Below are 27,182 nucleotides of genomic sequence, written 5' to 3'. Positions count from 1 at the left end.
TCGTTGCCTGGGCCGTGGGCGCGCTATGGAGACTGGGTGTTGGTTGTTCGGCGGCGAGTTCGAGGACTCGGTGTTCGAGGAGAGGCCCGAGCGGCGTCCCGGACCGTCCGCGTCCTACTGTGCCAAGCGCTGCGAGCCGCAGGTGAGAGGTGGGGCTTCTTTGCCTCGCCCCAGACCCCGGGCCTCGCCCTCCGGGGGTCCCCGGCCTTCCGCGCCTCAGACGCCCCACGCCCGCGCGACCCCAGCCTCTGGCTGGCTCGGGTGCCTGCCGCCTTCCTGCTCTGACTCGTCCCCACGCAAGCCTCCCCCGTCTTCCCTTCCACTCCTCGGGGGAAGCGGCGTCCCCGGACCCCGTCCCGCGTCCGCGCGGGAGAATCCCCGCGTTGTCGAGCTCCCACCCGGCGTGTGGCCGGCCTGGCCGCGGCTCGCTGGTTTCCCGCCCCCGCCCCGAAATCTCCGGTAACCTGCTGCGGGCAACCGGGGCCCTCAGAAATGCGGCCACTGCCCACTTCTTAAACCTTGGTGTCGTCCGTCTCCCAAACTGGCCCGCGCCTTTTCGGTGAGCTTCCCCTGCCCACACTCACCCCGTCTGATGGTCAGAATCGTTTACTTGTATCCATTTCTCAAGGCACATCTTAAATGCCGCCTCCTCCAGGAAGTCTTTTCTGATTACTTCTTTCAAGCAAATATTTTTGTCTTTGGACCGCTCCCCGCCCTTTAGCCTCTGTTTAAAGCTCTTGTCAGTATTCTCATCCAGTCCTTAGACGCAGAGCGCTGAAGTATCGCACAAGAGTGGGTTCTTAACTTGATGTCCTCTGCAGTGCCTAACAGTTGTTGTTCATAATAGGAACCCCATAAATATTCTTGAATTAGTAGAGTATTACTTTGTATTTCGTGAGTGTAAAATATCATCTCACCGATCATAACTAATGTCTGTGGGAGACTGAAGTGTCCCAGGCACTGTGATGGGTTCCTTTGTATGTATTGTCTCGTTTGTCCCTCACAATTGTACTAACAGATGCCAGGCACTCGATAATTACTGAATTGTATTTTTGTTTTATTTCAGTTACATTTTCTCCCTACTACATGCGTTCTTTCAAAGTTACCTTCAGTGCTCCATCACGTAGACCAAAAACAGGACGTGGGCTTGGGAAGTCATGTGTTGGGGAATAAAAAAGCTCCAGTTATGAGATAGAACCCTTGTCTTTCAGTGTTGGCTTTACCAGCTTGGCCGATCAAGGTGTCAGTTCCTTATCTGTCTTTTGAAAAAAATAATACTTGCTGGCTCACAGGGTTATTGTGGGAGTGAAACAAGATAATGTATATGAAAATACTTTGTCAGATGTTCTGTTTTGTATACTTATAAAGTGAAATCTAAAAATCACTTGACTTTAGAATTTGTTTGCTGTATGAATATGAAAATACACTGTTCATAAACTTATTCATGCCATGTTGGTTTCCCTTGGTGTAAAAGTAGGAGTTTGGGTTTCTGTTGTCCCTGCCTGTTCCTATGCACTTCACCTCTTAGTCCCCACCCTTGGTCACAGCTCTTCCCTCCTTTCTCTTACCAGAGTAGGGTATTTGAAGGCATCTGTTGTCAGAATTCTTGCAGGCCTGCAGGTTATGGGGGAGAAGAAAAGTAATCATTTGAAAGCCAGTTTTGCTTGATTATTTCCTGGTAGGATAATGAAAATTTGATGGAGGTTTATAGGTGTGCAGTTATTGTTCAAGAAGTTAGGACTGGCTAGTCTAACACCGTATGTGACTAGAGAGCAGTAGAGTACTAAGGAAAATTGGGCGTTAAGTACATAGACTGTTGTTTTTGAGTTATACCATGCGTAAAGGAGCACAGAGAAACAGTGGTTCCCAGCTTTCTCCTGTGATGGATCAGGCTAAGGGGAGAAGTTAATTTTACTATGATAACAAGAGGCGTTGATACTCAGACAACTCTTTCAGAAATAGAACCAAGCAGTTTTGATGTGTTGGTGGAACAATCACAAGGCTATTTACATTCGAAGTAATAGCATTTAACTGGGGATAGACTTTATTCAGCCTTAATGTGTTTTACTGTGAGTAAAAGGGAGTATGAGAGACCTTTTTTAGAGCTGGAAAAAATGGCGTTGAGAGTGTGTTTCCTCATATCTAGAGTTGTTTATTCAACAGTTAAGAAACCTCAGTCTCACTTTCCTTTCCATCCGTCGGATTTAAATCAGGAAAGCAAATAAAGTATCCCAGCTGAGCATACTAAGAGAAGTCCTCAGACTTCTCTCCTACAGGTCTTAGGTATTTGATTGTGTGAAGCTCCTTTTCAGCCTTAATTTCTGTCTCCTTCTTTGATTAGATTCTACTTTTTTTGCCTTTAGGCATTTTCATATAGCACCATAAGTGTAATTCTTTCCTATGTCCTTTGAATAAAGAGTTGTCAGTCCCTATTCCATTCACCCTAAAATTTGTCTGCAAGAAAACACCTCTCATTCTGAAGAACCAGTGTGAACCGTGCTGGATAAATGTAGGTTCCCAGGCACCACAACCCTGTATGGAAAATGCCGTAGGTAAAATCATATACTCGTGTGCTTCTTTTTTAGAGAGGTATCATATTATTAGTATGTTTATTACTTGTGATAATATTAATAAAAACTGGGCCATCATTAAAATTGTCATTATTCTTCACCAAATATATTCCCCCAAGTCTGATCCTGAAGAAGTATGTCTTTTTTGAGGTTTAAGCATTTATATTATGGAAAATTATATCGTACTTCTGAATATGAGGTGGAAAAGCATAGCTTCCCTCTGTAATATGCTGTTTTCATGATTTGTAGTGGTTTTATGAAGAAACAGAGAGCAGTGATGATGTTGAAGTGCTAACTATCAAGAAATTCAAAGGGGACCTGGCCTATAGACGACAAGAGTATCAGGTAGAATTCAACATATATAAGTTTGTGGTACTTGAAGTAGCCTCTTGTTTTATGAATTACCGCTTATGTAAATAACAGTGTGCAAAGTTATGAGTGTGTTTATGAAAATGAGTTTAATTTTTTATGATGTGTACTTATAGTCTTAGACTCCCAAGTTTCTGTCCTTTTCTATGTGGCTGTATAGAATTTGTTTTGTTTCCTGTAATTCCAACAAAAGGATCCTTTTGGGGTTCTTGTAGGTCTGTTTCCCCAGGTTCTGTATGTCATGTGGGAACCTCCAGTAGAGATATTTTATAGTGCCACAGGAACAAAACACCTCAAAATGTGTAAGAAAAGGGAGGAACTAACAATTAGATGTCAGGTTGCTGTATATTACATATATAACATGTGTGTGTGTGTGTGTGTGTGTATCTCATTTTATCTTCATCAGAATCCTGTTGTTATTTTGCTGATGAAAATGTTATACAACAAGTTAGTGGCAAAACCAGGTTTTAAAGCCTGGCATATTTGGCTCCAGAGTGCTTTTTCTGTTATACCGTGATGCTTTCCATGGTGGTAGTGGTTATATTCTCCAGCCGTTCCTTCTCTACCTTTTAGGAAAATAAGACTGACTGGAATACTCAAGTCTTCTTTAGTTCATTGTGGGGTCAATGAGAACATTACCTTCCACCTAGGAAAAAATCATGCCTACACTGAATCCTTTTTTATGTTTTTCACCTTTCTTTTCTGCTCTTCCCTTCATGTCCTTTAACAAATAATTGCCAGAAAGCACTTCAGGAGTATTCCAGTATCTATGAAAAATTGTCCTCTACCAATTTTGCCATGAAAAGAGATGTCCAGGAAGGCCAGGCTCGGTGTCTGGCTCACCTAGGAAGGCACATGGAAGCGCTGGAGATTGCTACGAACTTGGTGAGTGGTTCCATTGCTTTTTTCACAGATGTTCTTATACCAAGGGCAATTGAATAGCTTATTTTCTAAATGCAAAACAAACTTCTTGGTAGTAGCAAAATCTGTGGGTTTGGATAAGCAGAAGAAAATTGTCAGTAGTGTAAGAACTTTATTAAGATGAACAGTTTGGAGCTCTAAACATAATCATTTTCTTGTACTGTTTTTCTTGTGTTATGCTCAAAATTCTTTATTGCCTGAAAATCTCATTTGCAGAGGTTTTTCTCTTGTTAGGAATAAGTACTCAGTGGGCAAGGATTATGAGTGATCTGTTTTCTTCATTAGATTTTTTTTAAACTTTATTTTCCAAAATTTCTACAGTGAGCATATATTACTTTTTTAAGCAGGCAAAAGTTACAAAAAATGACTAAATACTCACGACAAGCTTAATAGTCCTTTTTGTTTTTAAGTGGAATTTGCGGAATTTTTTTAAAGGATAAAGGTAGTTATTTGGAATTCTAGTTTCTGCTTTTTTTTCTTTTTAGGTTAAGCCATTTATGGTTTACTTGTATTGATTTTTGTGTAAATTTTATATGGGAATTAGTCTAAATCAAACCAATCCCAGTTTATGGTGACCAGTTTTCTTCCTCACAGGGAATTAATGAGGCACTGTGGCATTGATTTTGAACCCTGTGGATGTAGCTGGCAGAGGTCAGCCCAAAGTATGCGTGCAGTTGAGCTGTCATCCTCCATCTCATTAACTAAGAGAAATCCCTAAGCTTTGCTTGCCCAGAGGTTCACTGCATGGGACCTCAGCCTCTTACAGTGTGAGGAAACCTTGGTGGTAATTGTCTTGAGAACATGGAAAATAGCTGTGTTTTGTTCTTTCTCTTCCATTCTCTACTAATCGTGGGTTAATTCATAAGCTGGAAGATGGATCGCTTTGTTAAGGAAGCGTTGGCCTGAACAGTGAACTCAGTGGAATTTACTCGTGTTCATTCCCAGTCTTCCTGATCTGCAGGTTAACAGTGCTTTTGGCCCTTTCGGTACCTTTTTCTAGACTTGGTTACTTTTCTGTTTTCCCTTCAGCTCTCTTTGTAGCATCTCTTGCACGTCACTGTTATGTTTCATCCTCTTTGCCTCGATTGTCAAAGGCAGTGGCAGCTACATTAGTGGCAGGGGCTGAGTTCTCTCTGATTCCTTGTAGCTCAGTAAATCTCTGTTTGTGTGGCTCAGAGAAGGATCTGTTGTCAGTCAGATGCCAGAGCTTGGGATGTTAACCGGGCAGGAGGGACACCAGTCAGAAGACCTTTAACACCATGTCAAGACTTTCAAAACTGCTCATCAGGCACCCTGTTGGGGAGAGAGTGCTGGGGTGAAAAACAGACAGTAGCCTCGTGGGTCTCACCCCTTTCTTTGAGTCTCTTGCACGTTATCTCAGTGAACCCTGCCTGTCTGCTTGGTTTTCTTATTTCCTGGTAACTCATGTTTTATTGTTTTTTAAATTTCATCCCTATTTGAGGACCCTCTTTTGTTTAGCTCTGGCCCACGTCTGTTTTTTGTTGTAGTGGTTATTTTCCCCTCCCATTCTGTAGGAGGACTGGTCAGTTTGTAACATTGAATAAAATAGACAGCAAATCTTGGAGTGCCCATCAGGATATGAACATTTTATGCTCACAACATTTGTTGAAGTTCACCTCTCTTCTTAGTGATGTCTAGATAAAATTTATAATAGGACTTACTTCTTAAATAATCAGAACATTTTCTTATAGTGGCTGGTGTGCTTACATGATAAACTGTGGTAAGAAAATGTCTTTCTGATAGTCAATGACTCTCTTTCATTTATCCACTTAAACATTTGTTTCAGTCCCACCATTTCCCTGATTCTGGGTTTGATGCTAAGAAGACAAATAAACAATATCCATATCCTGCACATACAATGCTCCCCTAATGTCGGGTGGGTTAGCCAGCTAACATGTCAGCTCTTCTGAGGTACCCTTTTTTCTGTGTCTTCCAGTGTAACTGACTGTAGTCTGCCTCTTACTAGCTGTGTGAACCCAGGCAAGTTATCTAACTTCTTTGACTCCACTGCCTCATCTGTAAGATAGGGCTAATGATAGAATCTATTTTAAAGGATTGTCATGAGGATTAACTAGTAAAACACTTAGTGCCTGGCACATGGTAAGCACTCCATAAATGTTAACTGTCATCATCATCGTTTTATTACAGAAGGAGCTGTAGTATTCTGGAAAATCCCTCAAACTCATTTAAGTAGAATTTAATTTCCAGAGGGGAGTTTACTAATCATGCTGTCAAAACCCTAGTGTCAAAATCACGTTAACAACCTCCACCCTAACACACATTTGCTTTCTCAGTATGAAAATGTTTTGAATAGTATAAAGCGCAATAGACTGGTTACAGAAGAAAGGTAGCATTTCTTACAGATATAGTCTATACGTGTTGCTTTCCCTACGATAAATAAAAGACATGATTTGCCTTTAGAAGAGTCATTAGTCAACAGTTATTAACACCTGCTATGGCCAAGGAGCTTGCTCTGTTCTAGTAATTCAGCATTGAACAAAAGCTCCTGTGGAGCTTAATGGTCTGTTGGGAAGGACAGACACTAAACAATAGCATTGATAAAACAAGATACATTCTGTCTTTGAGAGGGTATGGTATCACCAAATAAGTTGCATGGGGCTTTATGTCCTATCTTTTCACTCAACATAGGAGTATTTGGAGTTGCCCACAGGCTTTCACCTACCGGTCTGCCAGTGTCTTTGGGCTGTATACTGGGTAGTTTTGCTCCTATTTCATGCTTAGTGTAATTCTGTGCGGGAGCTTGATCTGGATGCTGGCAGGCCAGGCTTTCCTTAGACTTCAACTCACAGATAATTTTAGTCTGCCATCTGCTCTCTGCAAACTTTAACTTAGAAAAAGAAGGCCTGTTTTTCCTAACCTAGAGGGCATTTGCCATCTGGCAGGTTAGGCAAGAGGTGATGGCTCTAGTTAAGGAGACTTGAAAAGGATTTTCGGATGAGAAGGAAACCAAGCAACCCCCTTTGGCCAAAAATAATTGGCCTTGGTAATAGTTGCCAAGGAAAGCATTTGAATTCAATTATGATGCATCACGAAGCACTGAGAGCTTCAGGGCTATCCTGTTTTAAGATGTTTAAGCCAAATAAAATTTGGAAGTGGAGTTTGTTCAAATCCTCAAGGAAATTACCATTTGGATTTTTAGAAAGCCTCCAATATTACAATGGAACCATTAGGCCAGGGTCTAAGAAAATTGGCCTGCAACCTTCAGATATCTGGCTGAAGACAGTACAGATTATAATACAAGTTGGAAATAAACTGATGTTTATTATTTTTGGTGCTGAACATTTGTCAGGCCACTATCACATGAATAGTTATGTTATTAGGATATTAGGATGTGTGGGAATGGCTGGTGACTATTTTGCTAGGTAATATATATTTCTTTAGGTTTATAGTTTCAAACATGAGATCTATTGAAATATATTTAGTTTACTCTATATAGCTACTGAAAAGTACTTCTGATTTATAACATACGTAACTTGGGTTTTTAGACATCCTCATTTTTATGGAAAATACTTTGCAGTTTAAAGTTTTTAACCTTTTTTTTTCTCCTCAGGAAAATAAAGCAACCAACACAGACCACTTAACCACTGTGCTCTACCTCCAGTTTGCCATTTGTTCAGGTTTGCAGAACTTGGAGAAAACAATTTTCTGCCTGCAGAAACTGATTTCTTTGCATCCTTTTAATCCTTGGAACTGGGGCAAATTGGCAGAGGCTTACCTGAATCTGGGGCCAACTCTTTCAGCAGTGTTTGCGTCATCTCAGAAACAGAACAGTTTCACCTCAAGTGACAAAACTATCAAATCCTCCTTTCCACACTCAGGAAAAGACTGCCTGTTGTGTTTCCCTGAAACCTTGCCTGAGAGCTCTGTGTTTTCTGTGGAAGCAAGTAACAGTAATAGCCAGAGAAATGAGAAAGCTCTTAAAAACATCCAAGACTGTATGGCAGAAAAGAGAGAAGCAGTGATGATAGAGACTCAGATGAAAGCATGTGCCTCTTTTATACGCACCAGGTAAGCTAAGAGTGGATTAAACAACACATGGTAATAAGTTCAGAGGGAAGGTTTTACTTTTCTAATTTTAAGCTTCAAAAACTTCTAGGCTAGACACTTGGTATTTTTGAATTTTTCCTGCAGTCTAGACAGAATCCTTGGAACATGTGTTTTTTCAGTATGTAAGATTTGGAAACAAAACTACATTTGTTCAAGAATACAACCTGTGTCATTGCTCAAGATAGAATGTTAGAATCGGAAAACATTAAAATATTAGGAAAAGAAAATTAAATGTATAAAACATTGAAAAGGGGAGAAGAGATATTTTAAAGAAGGAATTGTTCACTCATATTCCACAGAAATCTACTAAAGAAGAAAATCTGCTCTTGTGTTTGAATCGCTGATAATGGGACTAAGTGATGCTTAATTATTCTACAGAGAATGCCCATGGTTTGTCCCTAGGGACTCCTCCAAGTACTTTATATCCTAAAAGCATAAGAGTCTGATGGAAGCTTGGGGGGAATGCTCTTGACCAGTTCTATAATTGATGAGAGAAGCGGCAGGCTCATGTCTCAAAAGATACTAGAGAACATACAGTTGTCATTTTTTTTTTAATCTGGAGAATTCAAGAAAAATTAAAAGTGAGGCTTACCAAGAAGTGGCGTTTATCTGATGAATTTAAAATGTATTCAGTAGATGCTTATGTACTGTTGACTGTGTCACCTTAATTCAAAAGCACATTGAGTAACAGCTACATGCCAGGCATGTGCTTAGTGCTAGGATCCTAAAGATGGTTTAAAAAGCAGTTTCTTTCCTTACGTTGCTCCCTATATTGGGGAAAATGTATGTGTGGTGACTGGCAGCACCGGTGCTATGGAGACCAACATAAGGGAGCTGTTGGTGTGGCAGAAAGAAGGAAGCCCTTACAGAGGGCATGATGCTTCTGCTAAACGTAGGAACACTTGTCAGTTGCCCACTAAAACTGACTAGATAAAGAGAAAGCACAGCCCAAAGGGGCAGAAGCTCTGAGGTAGAACAGTACTGTCCCATAGTCTGGTGGCAAGAGCAGCATTCGTGTGGGAGCTCGAGGTAGGCCGCAAACCACGATGCCAGGGTGGCAGAGTAAGTAGGAAGTAGAACTTTGCAGTCAGATCTGGTTTTGGAGAACTTAGTAAATTGTTGATATGAGTGAATGAGTTTGGACTCTTCCACTTGCCAGCTGGCTGACCTTGCACAAATCTCTAGTTTCCTCATCTTGACAGATGGAGAAATGGGGAAAGTGCCTATTTTCTGGGATTGTAGAATTAAAGTATCTAAAGTACTTCTCGTACTGCACAGTATATACAGTAGGCACTTGGTAAATGTTGGCTAGTAGTACTTTTATTGTTTTTAATTTTATTTTTTGCCCAAGATATTAGATGTCAACTTAAAGGGTTTTGTCCTTGTACTGAAGGCCTGAAGAGTGTTTGAAGTTTTTAAATATTGGAGTATGTGATAAGAGGTGTGATTTAGAGAGCACTCTGGTGACTGAGATGATGGATTAGAAGGAAGCGTTTGCAGCTAGGGACACCAGTGAAGAAGCTCTGCACTAATTAGTGGAAGGTGATGAGGGCCAGACCTAGGACAGTGCAGTGGTAATAAAAAGAAGAAATGGATGTCACTGCAGGATGGAATAGACAGGACTTGGTGACCAGTTGAGTGTGGGGAAGGATGGGGGTAAAGAGAACACAGGCATCTCTGGAGAGTCTGTCATGGGTACACAGGTGGATGGTGGTGCCTTTCACATGGGAGGACAAGCAGAGCAGATTTGGGGTGGAAGGTAATGATTTTAGGCTTGAAATACTGAGATTCGGGTGCCTGCGGGACATCTAGTGAGAGTTCCTCGTTAGGAAGTAGGAGTCGAGCTCAGAAGAAGGGAGCTAGAGATTTAGAAGAATCAAGAAAGAGATCATCAGTCATCATAGTGGGAAGTCAGGTAGGATCAATTCTGAGGAGAGTGAAAACTAGGAGGTCATTTGTGCAGGCAAATGGTCCTTTTACCTGTGAATTAGGTCATGCGTCTTTATAAAACTCCAGTGGCTTCCCATCATCACACTTGTATCAATACCACATTTGTTTCCGTGGCCTGCAAGGTTTAATTTGAATTGATCCTGCCTTTTTTTTCACCTCATTTACTGTAGTTTTTTCTCCCTGGCTGTGTGCCAGCCACAGTGATTTTAATGATTCTCAAACATGTCAAGCTACTTCTTGTGTCAGGGGCGCCTCCTCCCTGGCCAAGTCCTTTGCCCAGATGATCTCCTGGCTGGCTCATCGTACGTTAGGTCATAACTTGAATGGGATATTGGGGAAGCCTTCCTGCACTGCCCCATCTGAAGGAGACACTGCATCTACCCTGTCTTTGATTTTTTTTCATGGCACTTGTCACTATGTGAAATTACTTATTTGCAGTCTTCCTCCTCCCATCCCAAGAGGCAGGTACCTGACTGTTGCTCACCAACATCTCTCAGTGCCTAGAGCAGTGGCTGGTACATTCCTCAGAATATGAAATAAGTAAACAGGAAAGCCAAGTGCTTCTGGGCCTAGCAGCAGGGACCAGTAAGGCCTGAGGAAACTGAAAAAACCTGCACATTCAATATTTTAAAAAGCAGTGAGAAGGAGTCAAGTGAGGAGGACAGGAGGGAGGAAGAACGAGAGAGGAGACCAGGTTATGATCATGATGGGGAAGTTAGTGGTAAGGCAGTAGTCAGCAGAGGGCCATCAAAGATTTGGCCCTGCCTTGGATAATTGAAGGGTATTAGTGAAGCTAATTAGTCCTCGAGGTCACTTAGCTGTGGGGTCGAGGGAGATGGGAGGGTCATAGAACTCTGACTTCAAGGGAACAAATCCAGAACGCTTGTGTGAGAGGAGTCTTTGATCGGGAGGCTTGTTCCTGTCACTCCAAATTACTTACCCTTTCAATCACTTGGCTTCCACAGGAAGCTCTTTTGAGGTGTTGCTCCCTAAAGATTTCGAGAAGCGTTGGTCTATTGATTTTAGAAAAGATGAATTTCCAGTGTAAAGTTGGACAATTTATTCAGAGTAAGAAGCTTCAAATGATAGTTTAAGGGAGGGTGGGCACCTTCTTTTTAGCCTGGCAGGACTCACACCCAACTGAACGGCTGGGCTGTGTGTGAACATCTCCCTGCTTTCCTTAAGCAGAGCCTACACGTTGGGACTGTTCGGTTTTTCAGGCTTTTGCTTCAGCTTACCCAACCTCAGCAGACCTCGTTTGCTTTGGAAAGGAACTTAAGGACTCAGCAGGAAATTGAAGATAAAATGAAAGGGTTCAACTTCAAAGAAGACACTTTGCTATTGATAGCTGAGGTGAGTGTATCCCCTTGGGTTTATTTTTATTTTTATTTTTTTTATTTTTTTATTTTTTTTTCCCCCTTGGGTTTATGTGAAACAAGGCATCGTAAATAATTTTCCTGGCTCTGATACCATTTTTTAAAAAATAGGGCCACATCTCATCGACTGCAGGACTTCTATGTCTCTCCTTTATGAGCCTTTTGATCACTCAACAGTCACCGATGCAGCCTCTTTGTGTCATTCCCCTGTAGCAGGCTCAACTGCAGGGGCTGTTTCGTCTGTTGTCGGTGCTTGTTTGCACCTGCCTGCTTGAATGTCATAAATGCCCAATAATTGTTTGTTTCAGTGCTGAATGAATGAGATGAATCAATGCTCACATTTGTGCAACAGTTTTGTGTATTTTTTTTCCTACATTCATCCTCATTAACAGCTCGTGAAGATAGGTAGAGCTGGAGTTGGGGCTCGGAGAAGTGACTGGCTTAAGGTCAAATTTCCAGTGGCGCAGCTGACCTGGAGCTTGTGTTTGCCAGCTGCAAATCCATTTTCTTTCTGCTTCATTCTTTGCGTGTACTTCTAAGCATTATAATTTGAGTTTTCATGAACATATTGGATCTCTGGGCTTGCAGGAATCTTAGAGATCATCTAGGCCAAATCCATATGCGACTTAAATTCCTCTACAACATCACCACTAGATGGCCACATAATCTTTTATGCCAAATGGTATGAAATGTTTTGGAACTTAGTTCACTGTCATTACCAAAGGTGGAACTGATTATTTAGCGGGTCCTGGTACCAGCTTTCTACATCCTAACTTTATGATGTCTTATCAAAGAGAAACCAACCTGGAATCTTGGGACAGGATCCTGTGTTCCTCTAGGCCTGGTGGTGACCAGTAGGTAGCAGTATTGTACCTTCTTTGGGTAAATGCATTCCTTAAGTCCCCGTGATTGCTTTGGTTATAGAGGGATTGCAGTCTGTTTCAGTGTCAGGAAAGGGGTGGGTACACCTACTTGTTGCTTGATGGTTTGCTGCCTTTGACTTCTTTAGGAAAACTTCTAGGAGACAGGATCTATGCCCCACACGCGGCCTCTGTTATATTCTTCCCAGGCTATATACCCCATCCTTTTCAGCCATTTACAAGAGGGAGAATCACTTGCTGTTGCATTTTCACCAACAGAATATGCTCTTTGATAGAAAAAGGTTGACTCAGTACTCCCAGTAGGCCAAATATTACTGCTGCCTCATTAGTATTTACCTTAATTCACTCGGGGAAGGTGAGAGTAGAAATATGGGATATTTTAAATATGTCGTCCTTGGATAACTACTACTAAACAGACATCTTTTCAGTATGTTGGAAATGTCTCCTAGCTACTAAAGTATTTTCTGCTCTTGTATGAAAGCCTTTATAGTTGATAAACAACATAGTCTTCCATCCCATATCTGCTGCCTCTTTAGTGGGACAGTTTTTTTTTTCTCCTGCTACAGGTTATGGGAGAAGATATCCCAGAAAAAATAAAAGATGAAGTTCACCCAGAGGTGAAGTGTGTTGGCTCAGCATCCCTGACTGCCTTGGTGACCGCATCCTCAGAAGAATTTGAAGACAAGTGGTTCAGAAAGATCAAAGACCATTTCTGTCCCTTTGAAAATCAGTTCCATACAGAGATACAAATCTTGGCTTAGTGGTCCATTTAAAAACAAAATAAAAAACATCTTGCCATGTATTAATTGTCCTTGTTTACTTCAGACAGGATCCACTGCTAATCACAGAATATAGTGAATTAAAAATGATTATTTATGTTTTATAAAAATGGCTTCTCTCCCAGATTATTTATACTGTGTTCCTTTATTTTTTTCTTTGTAGATTTTTGCTATCTCCTTATACGTACTTGAGTCTTAGGCCTACTACGCCTTTAGAAGACATCTGCTGGGAAACTGTATAAAGTAGGCTTTTAGATCTGTCTTTTAAAAACAGTTAATATATGATAGCCAGCAGTGTAAGAATCCACACTGATTAGGTGAATTCATCAGGAATGACCAAGAATGTTGAAATGTGAGAGGAAACTATTTCTAAGAACGGTATGTCAGACACTGCAGAGGATCTGGGATCTTACCCTATTTGTAAGCTAGCAGGTTAGCCTGCCACAGTTTCATGGATGCTGACGGAAGACAGTCCTGGGTCAGAGACAAAGGATTTTATTACTAATGGCCTAGCAAGCAATATAAGCTTCAGCATATTTGTATCATTTTCTCTTGCCTCCACGTCCCAATGGGGCAACACATATGGGCACAGATGAATGCATACATTCACATACAGTGAAAGTGCATTACTGTCGCCTGTGATGCATGTGCAGTGGGTAGCGTTAGAGAAGAGGAACCCTGCGTTTAGGAAACTGGAATCTTTTATGATGGGCGGTAAGCATGCTTGCCCTTGGCTCCAGGGGGAGACACTATCTCCTCTGTAAGGCTATTTGCTATGCAAACATTCTTGAAAAGATAGTCTGGAACAAAGAACATCGAGTGCCTTGCTCATAAGACATACAGAGACATTAGAGACCCACAGAACGTTGTCTCACAGTGTGGTGATCATCCTGTCCTTTCAGCCACACAAGTTAAAATTACAGTCTGTAACATCATCTTCGAATATAAAGGACCATTACGTTACTTGGTGAATTATCTGGGATAGAAGAGCTCCCTTACAAGAGGAATTTAATAATAAACCAAAAGTTCATCAAATGTCCTTCATGGCTTTAACCTGTTATTAGCAGAGGGAAGAGAATTCCAGCCCTGAGCAAGAAGGTGCAGTCATCAGGGTATCCCTTCCTGCTCACCCATCTTCCTTGTAACCTTCCCAAAACAGGCAAGGACTGATCTTGCTTATATTTTAAACTAGTCTTTTTAGTGACCAGCAATTGCACAATTGGTTTTCCCTCTCTAATGTGAAACAAAACACCATGTACAGTTAATAGACATTTCAATTTAGGAACCATTTAAAAATTACGGAAATCCTTCAACAGCTCCCCATTGCCCTCCATTCAGCCATTAGCCATCATTTGTTGAGCTATTATGGGCCAAGCATCGTGTAGTTGCCAGGAGACAGGTTATCATGGGGTTGGTGGTCTAGGTATGGATTGCCTTCAGGATAGGGGCAGAAGCTCTAGGGTGGCTTGCCAAGCCCTTTGTGGTGTGCCTGTGGCCACCTGGAGCTCCATCCTTCACTGCTCCTCGCCTTTAAGTGGACCATGGCTTTCACCTGGGACACCCCTCCACCATCAGATGGCTAATTCACATTCACCTTTGAGGTCTGACTTAGATTAGCTTCCCAGAAGTCACCCTGATCCCCCAGTGGTCATGGTTTCCGTTTTTGTTACTCCCATCCTGCCCCTTATTACTCGATTGTTTTCCATGTTTGCCTGATGATTTCCCATGATAGACTCCAACTTTTGTAAAGTCAGGGACTATGACTATTTTGTTTGTATTTGTATCCCCAGAATACCTGGCATCTCACTAAATAGTTGTTGAAAAGAATTGCTGAATTAATTGGCTAGTGTCTTTGCACAAAATGTTGCTGCCCCGTAGATCTCATATAGTGTCGAGGCAGTCCCAGCGTCCTGCCCGTTTCTCTGCCTATAGTGAAACCTCTTCCTCCCATCCATCTAGGCTTCTAGAATTGCCCCCTTTTCTCCTCTAACCCCTCTCGGCTTCCAGTATCCATCCCAGCCCCCTTGCCAACTTTGCCTGTGCTTTGAACTTCTAATCCTCTGGTTTTCTTCCCAGACCCGCTGTCTACACCATCCCGATTGCCTGAATGGTCTTCATGGATCTGCTCTCACTCCCACCCCACTCGCCTTCCTGGCAGTGGCATGTCAAGGCAAGTGAGAACCTGGCCTCTGAACTCTGACGCCTTGGATGTAATGAAGGGCGGGAAAGGGCACCCAGGAAGGCTGGGCACCTCGGGGTTCCATCACACAAAAGTCGTCTCACGATCATTTCCAGCACAGATGGTGAAGGTAATGAACTGAACAATAATTATGCTAAAGAAGAATCTTCAGGCCTGCCTGTTCAGGCACCAACACCCTCTCAGCAGTGAGTGAGTCACTCGGAAGGTGAGCAAATGTGTGTCACGGCCGCAATTGTCTGCACTCGGGGGGTAAGACCCAAGGGCAATTCCTTGCCTCTTGCACTCTCAAATGTCCTGTCTTCAATAGACGGTAGGGTTTTTTTAAATTCCTTTTTTTAATGATTTGATCGTTTATTTATTCATTTCATAAAAATCACATGCATCCATACTGTGTAAGGCACTGTGTTAGGAGTGACAGTAGGTTTTTGTTTTGTTTTGTTTTGTTTTTTTGAGACAGAGTCTCACTCTGTTGCCTGGGCTAGAGTGCTATGGCATCAACCTAGCTCACAGCAACCTCAAACTCCTGGGCTCAAGCGATCCTCCTGCCTCAGCCTCCCGAGTAGCTGGGACTACAGACATGTGCCACCATGCCCGGCTAATTTTTTTTTTCTATATATTTTTAGTTTTCCAATTAATTTCTTTCTATTTTTAGTAGAGATGGGGTCTCGCTCTTGCTCAGGCTGGTTTTGAACTCCTGAGCTCAAACAATCCGCCTGCCTGGGCCTCCCAGAGTGCTAGGATTGCAGGCGTGAGCCACCGCGCCCAGCCGACAGTAGGTTTTAAGGGGGACTATATGCTGGGTGTTTGAGCTATCGAGAGTCTTTGGTCTTACATTCTCACACCCTTATCGTCACACTGGAGCCAGAGGGATCTTAAAAGGATCATTCTCAAAGTCCTTCGTGAGGCCTGTGAGGCCTTAGATGGTCTGGCCTTGGCTCACTCCAGCCCAAGTCACTCTGCTCCCTTTGGTACCGTACCCACGCTGGCTTTCTCATGTTCCTGGACTCTCAAGCTTGCCCTCGCTCAAGCACCTTGCTATCTAGCTACCTCTACTTGGAACATTCTCTCCTGCAGTTCCCCAGCCCAGCCATAAACTTCCCCTTCCTATGGATCTCAGCTCAAAGGTCATTCTCAGACAAGATGCTCCTGATCCCCAGATTTGCCCAGGCCCCCTTCCATGACTTCTTTCATTGCTGCCTTCCTGGAGCCTCAGGCCCTTGCAGAGGCTTCCTGAAGTGCAGTGAGCCAGAAACTCAGGCCCATCCCTGCAGAGCCCCATGCTTGCCTGCACAGTAGCACATTTCAAAAAAGATGTGCTTCATTTTAGGAAAACTTAGGGTAAAAATCTCTACAAAGCAAATCCAAGGCCACCATTTACCAAAAGATTGTCTAAATAGCAGCTTTCTAGTGCTTTTGAAATTTAATCTGTAAAAGTAGTCTACACTGTGCTTTCCAGGGTCTTAATTAAAAAAAGGAAAAAAAAGAAAAACAAGCAAGTAAACAGAGAGGGATATACAAAAACCCAAAGCTCTGATGGTGCGGCTGCACACGCAGTCGGGTCAGATCACAGTCACACACACACTTGCTTTCTCTGTGCCTGGCCTTGTCCCCTTGCTAAAGCAGGCCTTAGCTTAGCGTTTTGGACCTTGGCTAAGCTGCTGCTGCTATACATTCAGAAGCTGAAGTGAATGACCCCTGAGTCTGCAAAACAACAGTCCAAAGAGTGGCAGCTCTAATTCTGTCTCCACAGTCAAAATGTGTCCACTGGGAGGCTTTGCTAAAGAGGTGGGAGGAATAGAGGATAGGCAGGCATTTGTCTTTTCTCCCTCCTCGGCAGAGTGGCTTCATCACCCAAAGCTCTGGTGTGTGTCTGCTTGGATTTTCAGCTAGTGACCACTCTGCCCCTTCTCTAAAAACTGCCCGTCCACAGGGTGGGCACCTGGCAGCCATAAGCCATATTGTACTCAACGACCCTAACTGATTGGAGGAGGGAAGCTTCCTGATCCAAGCTGGGTCCAGCAGATTCTCTCCTAGAGGGTCAGAAATGAGATTCTTCTCAAGCTCAAAAGGAGGAGTTAGTGGTGTTCTGCCAAGCAGACTGAGGACAGGCAGAGCCAGTCTGCAGAGAGAAACAAAATGAAGGAGACGCCCAAACAAAAGGGGCAGAGGAACAGTTCTCTGCTTTGCCACTTCCTGACTCCAGGCCTTTCCTGGTCTCTAGGGCCCGAGGCCTCCATAAGCATGGTAGCAGAATAGTGCCCCCTCCCAGAGATGTCCTCGTCCTAATACCCAGAACCTGCGAATACATTTGGTTACATGGCAAAGGGGAATTAAAGTTGCTGATTAGCAGACTTTAAAATAAGGAGATTATGGTTGGGCTTGGCGGCTCATGGCTATAATCCTAGCACGTTGGGAGGCCAAGGTGGGAAGATAGCTTGAGCTTAGGAGTTCGAGATGAGCCTTAGCAAGAGCGAGACCCTATCTCTACTAAAAATAGAAAAATTAGCTGGGCCTTGTGGTGCACGCATGTAGTCCCAGCTGCTTGGGAGGCTGAGGCAGGAGGACCACTTGAGCCCAAGAGTTTGAGGTTGCAGTGAGCTATGATGATGCCACTGCATTATACCCAGGGCAACAGAGCAAGACTCTGTCTCAAAAACAAATAAATAAAAATAGGGAGATTATCCTGGATTATTCAAGTGGGCCCACTATAATCACTAGGATCTTGAAAAATGGACACAGGGAGAATCGGAGTCAGAGAGACACCCTGTTGCTAACTTTAAAGGTGGAGGAAGGGGCCATGAGCCAAGAAATTTGGGTAGAAAAGGAAACATCTCTCCTAGAAAGTCCAGGAAGGTGCCTTGCCGGCACCTTGATTTTACCCCAGTGAGTCCCATGTCAGAGATATGAACTATAGAACTGTGAGATGAAAAATTTGTGTTAAGCTTTAAGCTACCATGTTTGTGGTCATTTGTTATAGCAGTGAAAGAAAACTATACAAAAGTTTCCTTGTTGGGAATTTAGGTTTCTTTGGGCGGTTCCCGTTTACTTGTGACTCAAGAATCCTAATATGGGCCACTTGAGTCCTTTTAACCTTGGTTTCAGAATAATGCTTTGTGTCTCAGAAGACTATTTCTTTTATAAATGACATTCCTTAACTCATCTGCTTAATGGCAAAACCTTGATTGAGCATTGGTGATATCAAAGATCAGAGGCTATCAGGGAGCTCCCATCTCTGCTGGAGGTGAGGACGACCACTGGTGGACTGCAGGAAGGGGCGGGGAGGGAGGGGGCCGGGACCTCAGGGTTCATGGAGGAGGTGACATCTGACCTGGACCTTGGGGGAGGGGAAGGTGTGCAGGCTTGGTGGAGAACGAGAGGCACCAGACGCTACGTCAGCGTCCTCAGTCAAGGGATGAGGGGAGCAAAGGCACGGAGGAAGTGATGGAGGAAGTGGGCGCTGGTCGGCCAGGCTGGCGGGCAGGGAGGGAGGTGGTGGGTGATGAGCTGGGTGGGTGAGCCAGCGCCAGATCGTGAGTGCCTGGTGAGACGCTTGTCATAGGGCAAATGCCACGCTATGGAAAGTTTTCGAAAAGGGGAATGACTGGTTTTGGGTTGTGCTCTGTAACAGTAAATCTGATTTTGCTTTCAAACGTTAAACAGTCTTTGAGCTCCAAGCAATATGTGTTTTCTGGGCCTAGGAGAGCCCCAGGTATGAGTGCCACCATGGAGGGTGGAGGTGGACTCAAGACACCCATGAAGAGGTGCCCAGTGCTTTTGGGACTTTGCATGAGTGGACAGAGTGTCACAATCTCTTCACCAAGGCTTTGGCTGCTGGCTGGCATGCTCTTTCTGCCCTTTGTGTGGCTGGCTCCTTCTCTCTTCTGGGTCTCAGCTCCTAGGTTCCCCTCATACAGGCCTTCCCTGGCCCATGTCACTGCACCCTGTCACCCTCTCAGGCCAACAAACCACAGAGCAGGGAAGTGCAAACACCAGAGGCAGTGAAGGCTCATAAGAGCTCTCTGAGTGTCAGAACCATGTCTCTTTCCCCTGGCACATTGTGGGACAAATTTGTGACTAAATACATGAGTTCAGGCCCTTTGGAGGGGAACCCAGGCTGGCTCCCCGAGGCCATAGGCCTGCAGGGCTCCATATCCCTTTTTTAATGGCAAGGCCAGGACTTGGAATAGAACACTCATCAAGGAAACGATTCACTGGACACTTTTTCATGCTGTGCTCGCAGTTAGGGTTCCCCGAACAAAGTGCTGGCTTTGCCCCTTAACAGCGGCTGCCCTGCCAGGCCTGCGAGGAGATGACACACGTGGATGTTGGGAGCAAAGGTTAGGCAGTGGCCTTGGGCCCTTCCACTTCAGGGCTGCCATCTGCCGGAAGAGCAGCCACCGGAAATAGCCCACTGACTCCACCGGCAGAGGAATGCATCTTGAACGGGGGACTGCCACCTTGGGGGGCCTGGCTGAGGTCACTCAGCCGTCCTGCCGCAGGGCAAGAGAGGGAGGGGCTGCGTCTAATCAGATGCTTCAGGTGGAGGCCAGACAGCAGGGGGGAGCAGCCTGGGTGGATAGAGCCAGAGCCTGTCTGGCCATCTGAGCCTCCAGGGGAAGCCCTCCTGTTAGGGGCAGAACTGGGTCCACCCAAATTCACATGTTGAGCCCCTAACTCCTAGGACCTCAGAATGTGACCGTATTTGGAGACTGGACCTTTAAATTCCCAATACCAAAATCGGTATTAGTTAGGGTTCTCCAAAAGAAAAAGAATCTATATGCGTGTGTGTGTATGTATGTGTATATATGTGCATATATGTGTGTATGTATATATGTGCATATATGTGTGTATATAAATGGGTATGTGTGTATATATATGTGTATGTGTGTGTATATATGTGTGTATGTGTGTATATATGTGTATATATTTGTGTATGTGTATGTGTGTATGTGTATATATGTGTATACATATTGTATATGTGTATGGGTGTGTATATGTGTGTATATATGTGTGTGTATATGTGTGTGTGTGTGTTACATGTGTATGTATATGTGTCTATGTGTGTATATGTGTCTATGTGTATATATGTGTGTATGTGTTGTGTGTATATGTGTGTGTATGTATGTTTATGGAAAGAATTTATTATGAGGAATTGCCTCTCACGTGGTTATGAAGGCTGACGAGTCCCAAGATCTGCAGGGTGAGTCAGCAAGCTGGAGGCCCAGGAGAGCGATGGCGTAGTTCCAGGCTGAAGGCCAGCAGGCTTGAAACCCAGTTCAAAGTCCAAAGGCAAGAAAACAAATCGGTGTCCCAGTTTGAAGGCCATAGGCATGAGGAATTCTCTTACTCGGGGGAAGGTTGATCTTTTTGTTTTATTCAGGCCTTCAGCTGCCTGGATGAGGCCCACCCACATTAGGGAGGGCAATCTGCTTTACTCAGTCTATGAAGTCAAATGTTAATATCATCTAGAAATACCCTCATGGAAACACCTAGAATAATGTTTGTCCAACATCTGGGCACCCCATGGCCCAGTCAAGGTAACACATAAAATTAGCTATCTTAAGTCCACCCATTGTCAACTTGCCATTTGTACACAGCTCCTTAAATTCCCAGTCCAATAAGAAAAAGAGATGGAGCTGGGCCTGGTGGCACATGCTTATAGTCCCAGCTACTCAGGAGGCTGAGGCAGGAAGATCACTTGCGTCCAGGAGTTTGAGACCAGCTTGGGCAACATAGCAAGACCCCATCTCAAAAAAAAAAAAGAAAAAGAAGAGGAGATGGAGGCTCAAGGAGACACCGGGGTCGCAGGCACACAGAGGGACAAGCATGTGGAGGGCAGCAGGGGGGCAGCCGTCTGCAAGCCAGAGAAAGAGACCATAGAAGAGCCCAACCACTCTGGCACCTGATCTTGGACTTCCAGCCTCCAGAGCTATGAGAAAACACATTTCTGTTGTCTTAGCTGCCCAGTCTGGTATCTACGTTAGGGCAGTCCTAGCAGCACAGCACCCTTCCAAACAGGGAGCGTCCCCACCCCCTGAGAAGACTTTCTTACCAGTTCCCTTCTCTCTTGGCTGCCCCTTTCCTTAGTCTGTAGCGCCTTCCTCCCCTCCACGGTGGGCCTGTCGTACTCCTCTTCATTCCTGAGGGTCAAGGGAGCCGCCTGCGCTTGCTTTTCAGGTGAGACAGGGAAGAAGGAGCTCAGAGGGCTTGGGGATTCTTCACGGCCGTTCAGTGGGAGGGTCCAGACATCTGTGTTCTCAAGCCGGGGCCGCTAGCCTAGAGGGTGTCCGTGTGTGACTCTGCGAAAGGTGCCCTTGCCTGACTTGGGGAGTGGACGGGAGGAAGGCGGCCTGGGAAAGCAGAGCTGTGGCTGGACTTGTGCATGCACTGCACCGTCACACCCTTGTCCCTGGTCTCTCCGTCCGCGTCGCAGACTGCGTCACCATTTGCACATCCCTCTTCAGCACGCCCTACGGAGCAAGGAAGGATGGCGTGCCTGAGAAGCAATGTGTGTGTCTCAAACAAAATACAATGAGCGACAACATAAAGGAGGTTGTGTTTATGCTTGGATGTGTGTGTCTGCGATGTTTACATTCTCTAATAACAGTTTTTCTGACACACAGACACTCCTCAGGAGGAAGCTGGGAAAGCGAGTGACAGCTTCTCTATGTCCAACAGCTTCTTGGATCCAGTTCAGAAAATGAAGCATTTGAAGAAGCTGCTCTGGCACTTTTATGACAGGTCGAAACAGGGCGACCAAGTGAAGGTGGGAGCACAGGGCCACCTTCCTCCCCTGTGTCTGCAGAGAGGACAGTGAGGGTAGTCCCGGAGTATCCGAGCGGTCACGTCCCCTGCGGGAGCAGAGTCCTCACCAGTGCTGGACCAGGAGCATTGACTGTGCACTTGGACTGTCCAAGGCCCCGCTGTGGCATCCCACGGGGTCTGCAGAGGCCTCTGGGCTCTTACAGTGCAGACGGAGAGATACAAGATCAGTATCTGACGAGGACCAAGTGAACGCAACAGATGATTTCCAGGAGAGAGAGGCTGCAGGGAGCAGGGTTGGTCATTAGCAACTTGCAATCCTGTAGGTGGGTACTGTGATCCCAAATCCCGGGTTGGGGGAAAGCACTTCCACTGAGCTCCCCAGGAAATGACTATCAAAATATTTCTTTCATCCTCTCATGTTCTTTATGGTGGCGGTTTGCAAGCAGGTCCCTCCCAGCCACTGCCCTTGGAGTTCTTTGGGGCAGAGAGATGCATGGTCCAGAGCTGCCATGGTGCCTGGCACGTGGGCGGTGCTCAGTTGCTATTGTTGAACTTCACTCTGCAGTAGGGACTCTATGTTTAAGGACGGTCTCCAACAAGCAGGCCCTGACAAGGGAGGTACAGGTGTGATTGTAACCCGGAGCAGAAGTAAAGGTGGCATGAGGCCAGGTGTGGTAGGAGTTCAAAGTTAGAACAGGACTTGCACTGGCTCTCGGCCAACTCAGGCATGTAAAACCACTCCTAGTCCTCTGGGGGAAATGGTGTCTTGGGAAGAGAGCCCAAGGCAGAGGATTGGCCCAGCCGTGAGTCTCAGAGGTTGTATCAGTCAGATGAAGCTGGGTCATGGTGTGGGGAGAGACAACCCCCAAATCTCAGTGGCTTAAACAACACAGGTTTATTTCTTGCTCATACTACATAGCCACTGCAGGTCGGTGGGGTGGGAGTGGGAGAATCCTGCTCATGCTTAGAACCTGGGGTGGGGGGCTTCAACTTGACACTGCTCTATGTGGCAAACTGTGCCCAGACTCTCAGAGCTGCCACTGGAAGTGACCCTCTGTCACATTTCTCTAGCCAGAGCAGACCATCCCTAACCTCCCGGCAGGCAGGGCGTGGCCACGTTACAGGTGCCCCAAGAGGAGATCAGCCTGTTGTGGACAGACTTCGCCGAGGACAGTGGTCGTGCAGGTGGGCTTGTCCCCAGCCACTAGGTCTCCCCTGTCCCTTAGGACTGAGGCCAGTGCAGGCACAGGCTGAGGAGGTCTTAGGAACACTGGCTTGGGAGCTTTTGGCATCCCAGCAAGCTTTACCTCCTTACAGGATCGATCGCAGCAGACTGTGAAATCCAATTTAGACGGCACAGCCGCCGGGAACTCTACCCTCATCTCAGGGGCGGCTGGGAAACAGCAGCTTAGGGCTGGAGCTGAAAAAACCATCAGAAACCAAAGTGTGGTTTGGTTTTTTGTTTTTGTTTTTTACTTTCAGGAACTAAGGAGAAAAAAAGTGAAGTAAGACAGGAATACAAATTAAAAAAAGAAAACAGAAGCCAAATGCCCCTGCCTTTGCCGGAAACAGTGGACAAATCAGAACAGTGGCTGGGAGAGCGGGACGGGAGAGGATGCCACGTGCTGTCGGGAATCAGGCCACCAGGAGGAACAGCCCTCTGTGCTCTCCACCCTGCACAGCAAAGGCCGAGCGAGTGTCCACGCATAACAGGCAGGAGAGAAGACACTCGCTGAGATGAGTTGTGGGTGGCAGGAGTGGGCATGGGTGGGGCCCTGGAGTCTGCCTCCCTCCCGCTGGCCCAGCCTGCATCACATCCCACCGCCCGGCTACTACACCAGAGGCGTAGGGTTAACTGTCACTTTCTCTGGGAAGCGTCCCCTGGCCTCCGTGCTGGGCCGGCTGCCTCTCCTCTACGCTGTCTAAGCATCCTGCATTTCTTCTTCACACTCCGCGAGGCTGTGCCGTCAGGACCTCGCACCACCCTGGGAACACAGGGGCACTGTGAATCGAGAATGAATGAATGATGGGGCTGGTGAGGGTTCAGCATTCGTTCCTCAGGAGGTGAACAGGCCAGATGGAGGCACCTGGATATGGAGACAGCTGGCTGCGTCTGGGACAGCTGAGCCCTCCCTAGTCGATCACGGCTGGCCCAGGCACTGCTGCAGTGCCCTTCCCAGCCCTGACAACTCAAGCCCCGAGGTCCAGCCCAGACTCCAGGGAGCTCCAGGCAAGCCCAAGGCTGTGTGAAGCAAGAACCCGAGTCTGCTAAACTGCCTGGTCCAACCTGACCCCCCAGACTCCTCAGCTTGTCCTATCTTTGTCGGGTACAGCTTCAAACAGCCGCACACGACTTACAGACACAAGTTCTGGGGCCTCATCCCTGACTCATCGCACAGGGGTACCCCAGTATTAGCCTTTCCAGGGAGGAGTTTCCCCAACTCTCTCAGAAACATCCAGAATGTTCCCACACCTTCTCCTGACTCTTTCCTGCATCTTTGGGGAGGGGAGCATTCCTGGGTACTGGGAAGCAGAAGCACTCAACCCACTATCTACTTTTGGGTGCCTCAGTTTACCCATTTGTAAAATTTGAGCTGTGTTTGCCCTTTCTTACATTACAGAAATTTGGGGACCATTAATATGAAAACCCTGGATGATCTTTGGAAGACGGGGGATCTGTTTTCATGATTTTTTTTTTTTTTTTTTGGAGACAGAGTCTCACTCTGTCACCCAGGCTGAAGTGAAGTGGTATGATCACAGCTCACAGCAACCTCAAACTCCTGGTCTCAAGCGATCCTCCTGCTTCGGCCTCCCGAGTAGCTGGGACTACAGGTGTGTGCCACCATGCCCTGCTAATTCTTCTATTTTTTGTAGAGACAGAGGTCTTGCTCTTGCTCAGGCTGATCTCCAACTCCTGACCTCAAGTGATCCTCCTGCCTCAGCCTCCCAAAGTGCTAGGATTACAGGTGTGAGCCACCACACCAGAACTGTTTTTATGATTTTGTCCTCTAGCTTCCTCCTACATCCCTGGAACCTTCTGGAATGTGCTACATAGGCCAAACTAGACAGGGGAACCCAGGGACTGGCAGGGGCTGGCAAGTAGATGGTCTCAGGCCTGGGAACATTCTAACGAAGGCGACAATTTCATCCAAGTACCTCTTCAAAGGGAAACAGTTCAAAGCCGCTAGATGTCGAGGTGGGGTCTTTGGACCAGAAAATCCAGGAATGTCCAGCCCTGCCCCTGGGGAGGACAGCTGGGGACAGGGACCCTTCAGAAATGAGGTGAGGCCTGCAGAAAGGGCCTCCAGGTGTGGGCTAGCCTAGGCACCAGGCCGAGCTGCTCCAGCTGTAGCCGCGTGGGCCTGTAGGCATTGAGGTTGCTGTAGGGGGTGAGCGGGCCATCGTGGGGCCGGGGGCAGAAGTGGGCTGGGGGAGTTAGGGCTCCCCAAGGCCCCTGGTAGGGCTGAAACCGGGGCGGTGGAGGTGGGTTTGGGGTCCCAGGACTGCCAGGCCCCGAGGATGTGGACACACTCTGGTTGTGGGGATTGCTGCCCGTCGACGGGCTGCTGAAGGGGTCGGAGGACGTGCGGTCGCTGGCGGAGCGGCTGCTGCTGAGGCAGCCACTGGGGAGGCTGCGGCTGGCTCCGGGAAGGAGCGGGGCGGCCAGCCTTGGGGACTTCAGGCCCATGATGGGCTTGGAGGAGGTGTAGAGGTGGCGGAACTCCTCGTCAAACGGCTCCACCGCCTGGCCCGTGAACTTGGAGAGGATGTTCCTGTGGACGTGTCCGCAGAGCCAGGTGAAGCTGGAGGGGAAGAGGAGAGAGGGTGAGGAGGAGGAGCCTGGCCTACGACCCTCTTAGGGGACCAGTCTGGGAGTTTTGGGGACCCCTCAGAGGAGGGAGGGAAGGGGACTAACCCACGCCCGCTGCTCATCTGTGCAGGTTCATTTCATCCCGGCAGAAACCAGGGAGGGAGAGACTGTTATCCCCATCTTACAGATGACAAAACTGAGGCCCAGAGACCAGAACATGTTTCAGGTGAATGTTACAAAGCCAGAGGGAGTTCCCCTTGGTGCTCGGATTGAGGAGGCAGGAAGGGGCAGAGTCCCAGTTGCCCTGACGGTGCTCAGGTGAGTCACCCAGCACCTGTGGAATGTGGGGACACCACCTCCTCTAACCGCACAGGGATCTGGAGAAAGCACCTGCAACACGTGGCTGCTCCTTGGAAGGCCAGGCTGATTTTCATGAAAATCTAAAGTGTTCTTGAAAGAGGATTTAGCCCCATTTTCAGGCACATGGACCCAGCAGGGGTAGTCCGGGGAGGGAGCATCACGTGCTCTTTGGGGGACAGAGAAGGGGACACAGGGAGAGCCCACAGGAACCACAGGGATGCTGGCAGGTGCGGTTTATGCGAGAAATTCACCTAAACACCCATGAGAGGACACCCTCAAGGAGAGGGTTTTAAATGAAAACGAAATACTTAAGGCACTTATTACTTCTTATGTGTTTCCAGATTTAACCAAATCCTTTTCTATCTCTGATGGAAAAGTCCTTTTATCTGCCCTCTCACCCCCAATGCTTCAAAATCCGGTGACAGCACAGACAGACCTACCAAGAGCATCAGGCTAAAGATTCCTGGTCCCTACTCAGGTGGACCCTGAAGCAATGGGAGCAGGATGGTCAGAAGGGGATTGAGTCGCCAAGGGGACAGCGGCAGAGCTGAGCGAAAGTGGGTCCCCCAAAGATGGGGGCCCTCAGCCCCCTTCCCACCTGTCTTGCTGCCTAAAGGCCTGGCCCCAGCCCGGGGTGGGGGGGTCCCTGCTCCATGAGGCAGGGCGGGGCCGCACAGGCTTGGATGATCCTGGGAACAACAACGAGGCTTTGCTTAAACCTCGCCACCTGCCCAGGAGCCACCCACACCCCAGAGAGGTGAGCGGCTGACGCTGCGCCCAGGGCCAGCCCAGTGACCGGGAAGGAGGTGACCCCTGGCACGGAGGGACTCGCCCTGTGTTGTCTGGAGTCAGGCTAGAGAAGGCACAACAGCTGCTGCTTTGCTCCACAAAACAAGTCCAAAGTTGCCCTGGCAGCTCCTTAGGCCGCCACGCACCTGTGTGTCTCCCATGTGTGCCCTGCCCTGGCCCCTGCGCACCCCGCGCCTGATATGTCCACGCATGTGGTGTGTGTGCTTTCTTGACACAGCCCGGGGGGAGAACTACATTTGATTTTCACTGTTTTTGGCCCTTAAGTACATAGCATTCACGTAACCGTCATCTGGCTCATGAC

The 27,182-nt window shown here is 46.5% G+C and overlaps 2 protein-coding genes across 3 annotated transcripts in view; one reads left to right on the top strand and one right to left on the bottom strand.

The window, feature by feature from the left end:
• On the top strand, positions 1 to 13,062 carry LOC105823597 (uncharacterized protein C8orf76). 2 transcript variants are annotated; one of them, XM_012660848.1, is made up of 7 exons: positions 6 to 142; positions 2,820 to 2,915; positions 3,681 to 3,824; positions 7,453 to 7,519; positions 7,721 to 7,910; positions 11,120 to 11,252; positions 12,723 to 13,062. In XM_012660848.1, the coding sequence occupies exons 1-7, from the start codon at positions 26 to 28 to the stop codon at positions 12,915 to 12,917; spliced, it is 942 nt and encodes a 313-aa protein (XP_012516302.1). In that variant the 5' UTR covers positions 6 to 25; the 3' UTR covers positions 12,918 to 13,062. The 2 variants fall into 2 exon arrangements, with proteins under 2 accessions (XP_012516301.1, XP_012516302.1); XM_012660847.1 differs by having other exon boundaries at positions 1 to 142; positions 7,453 to 7,910.
• Positions 13,063 to 25,171: 12,109 nt separating this feature from the next.
• FAM83A (family with sequence similarity 83, member A) overlaps positions 25,172 to 27,182 on the bottom strand; it is a 36,105-nt gene continuing 34,094 nt past the window's right edge. The window contains exon 4 of the mRNA XM_012660846.1: positions 25,172 to 25,703. Within this exon, the coding sequence (XP_012516300.1) occupies positions 25,172 to 25,703 (532 nt within the window). The remainder of the gene's footprint in view (positions 25,704 to 27,182) is intronic.

Source organism: Propithecus coquereli, unplaced genomic scaffold (genome assembly GCF_000956105.1).
Source record: "Propithecus coquereli isolate 6110/MARCELLA unplaced genomic scaffold, Pcoq_1.0 Scaffold68, whole genome shotgun sequence".
NCBI lineage: Eukaryota > Metazoa > Chordata > Mammalia > Primates > Indriidae > Propithecus > Propithecus coquereli.
This window is presented reverse-complemented; position numbering and strand designations above follow the sequence as displayed.

Bases quoted from the DNA above. Each gene is read 5' to 3' on its own strand.
- LOC105823597 (XM_012660847.1), top strand. From the start codon at position 26: ATGGAGACTGGGTGTTGGTTGTTCGGCGGCGAGTTCGAGGACTCGGTG. The intron at 2,916-3,680 runs GTAGAATTCAAC...AATAATTGCCAG, and splicing joins ATAGACGACAAGAGTATCAG to AAAGCACTTCAGGAGTATTC. The intron at 3,825-7,452 runs GTGAGTGGTTCC...TTTTCTCCTCAG, and splicing joins TGGAGATTGCTACGAACTTG to GAAAATAAAGCAACCAACAC.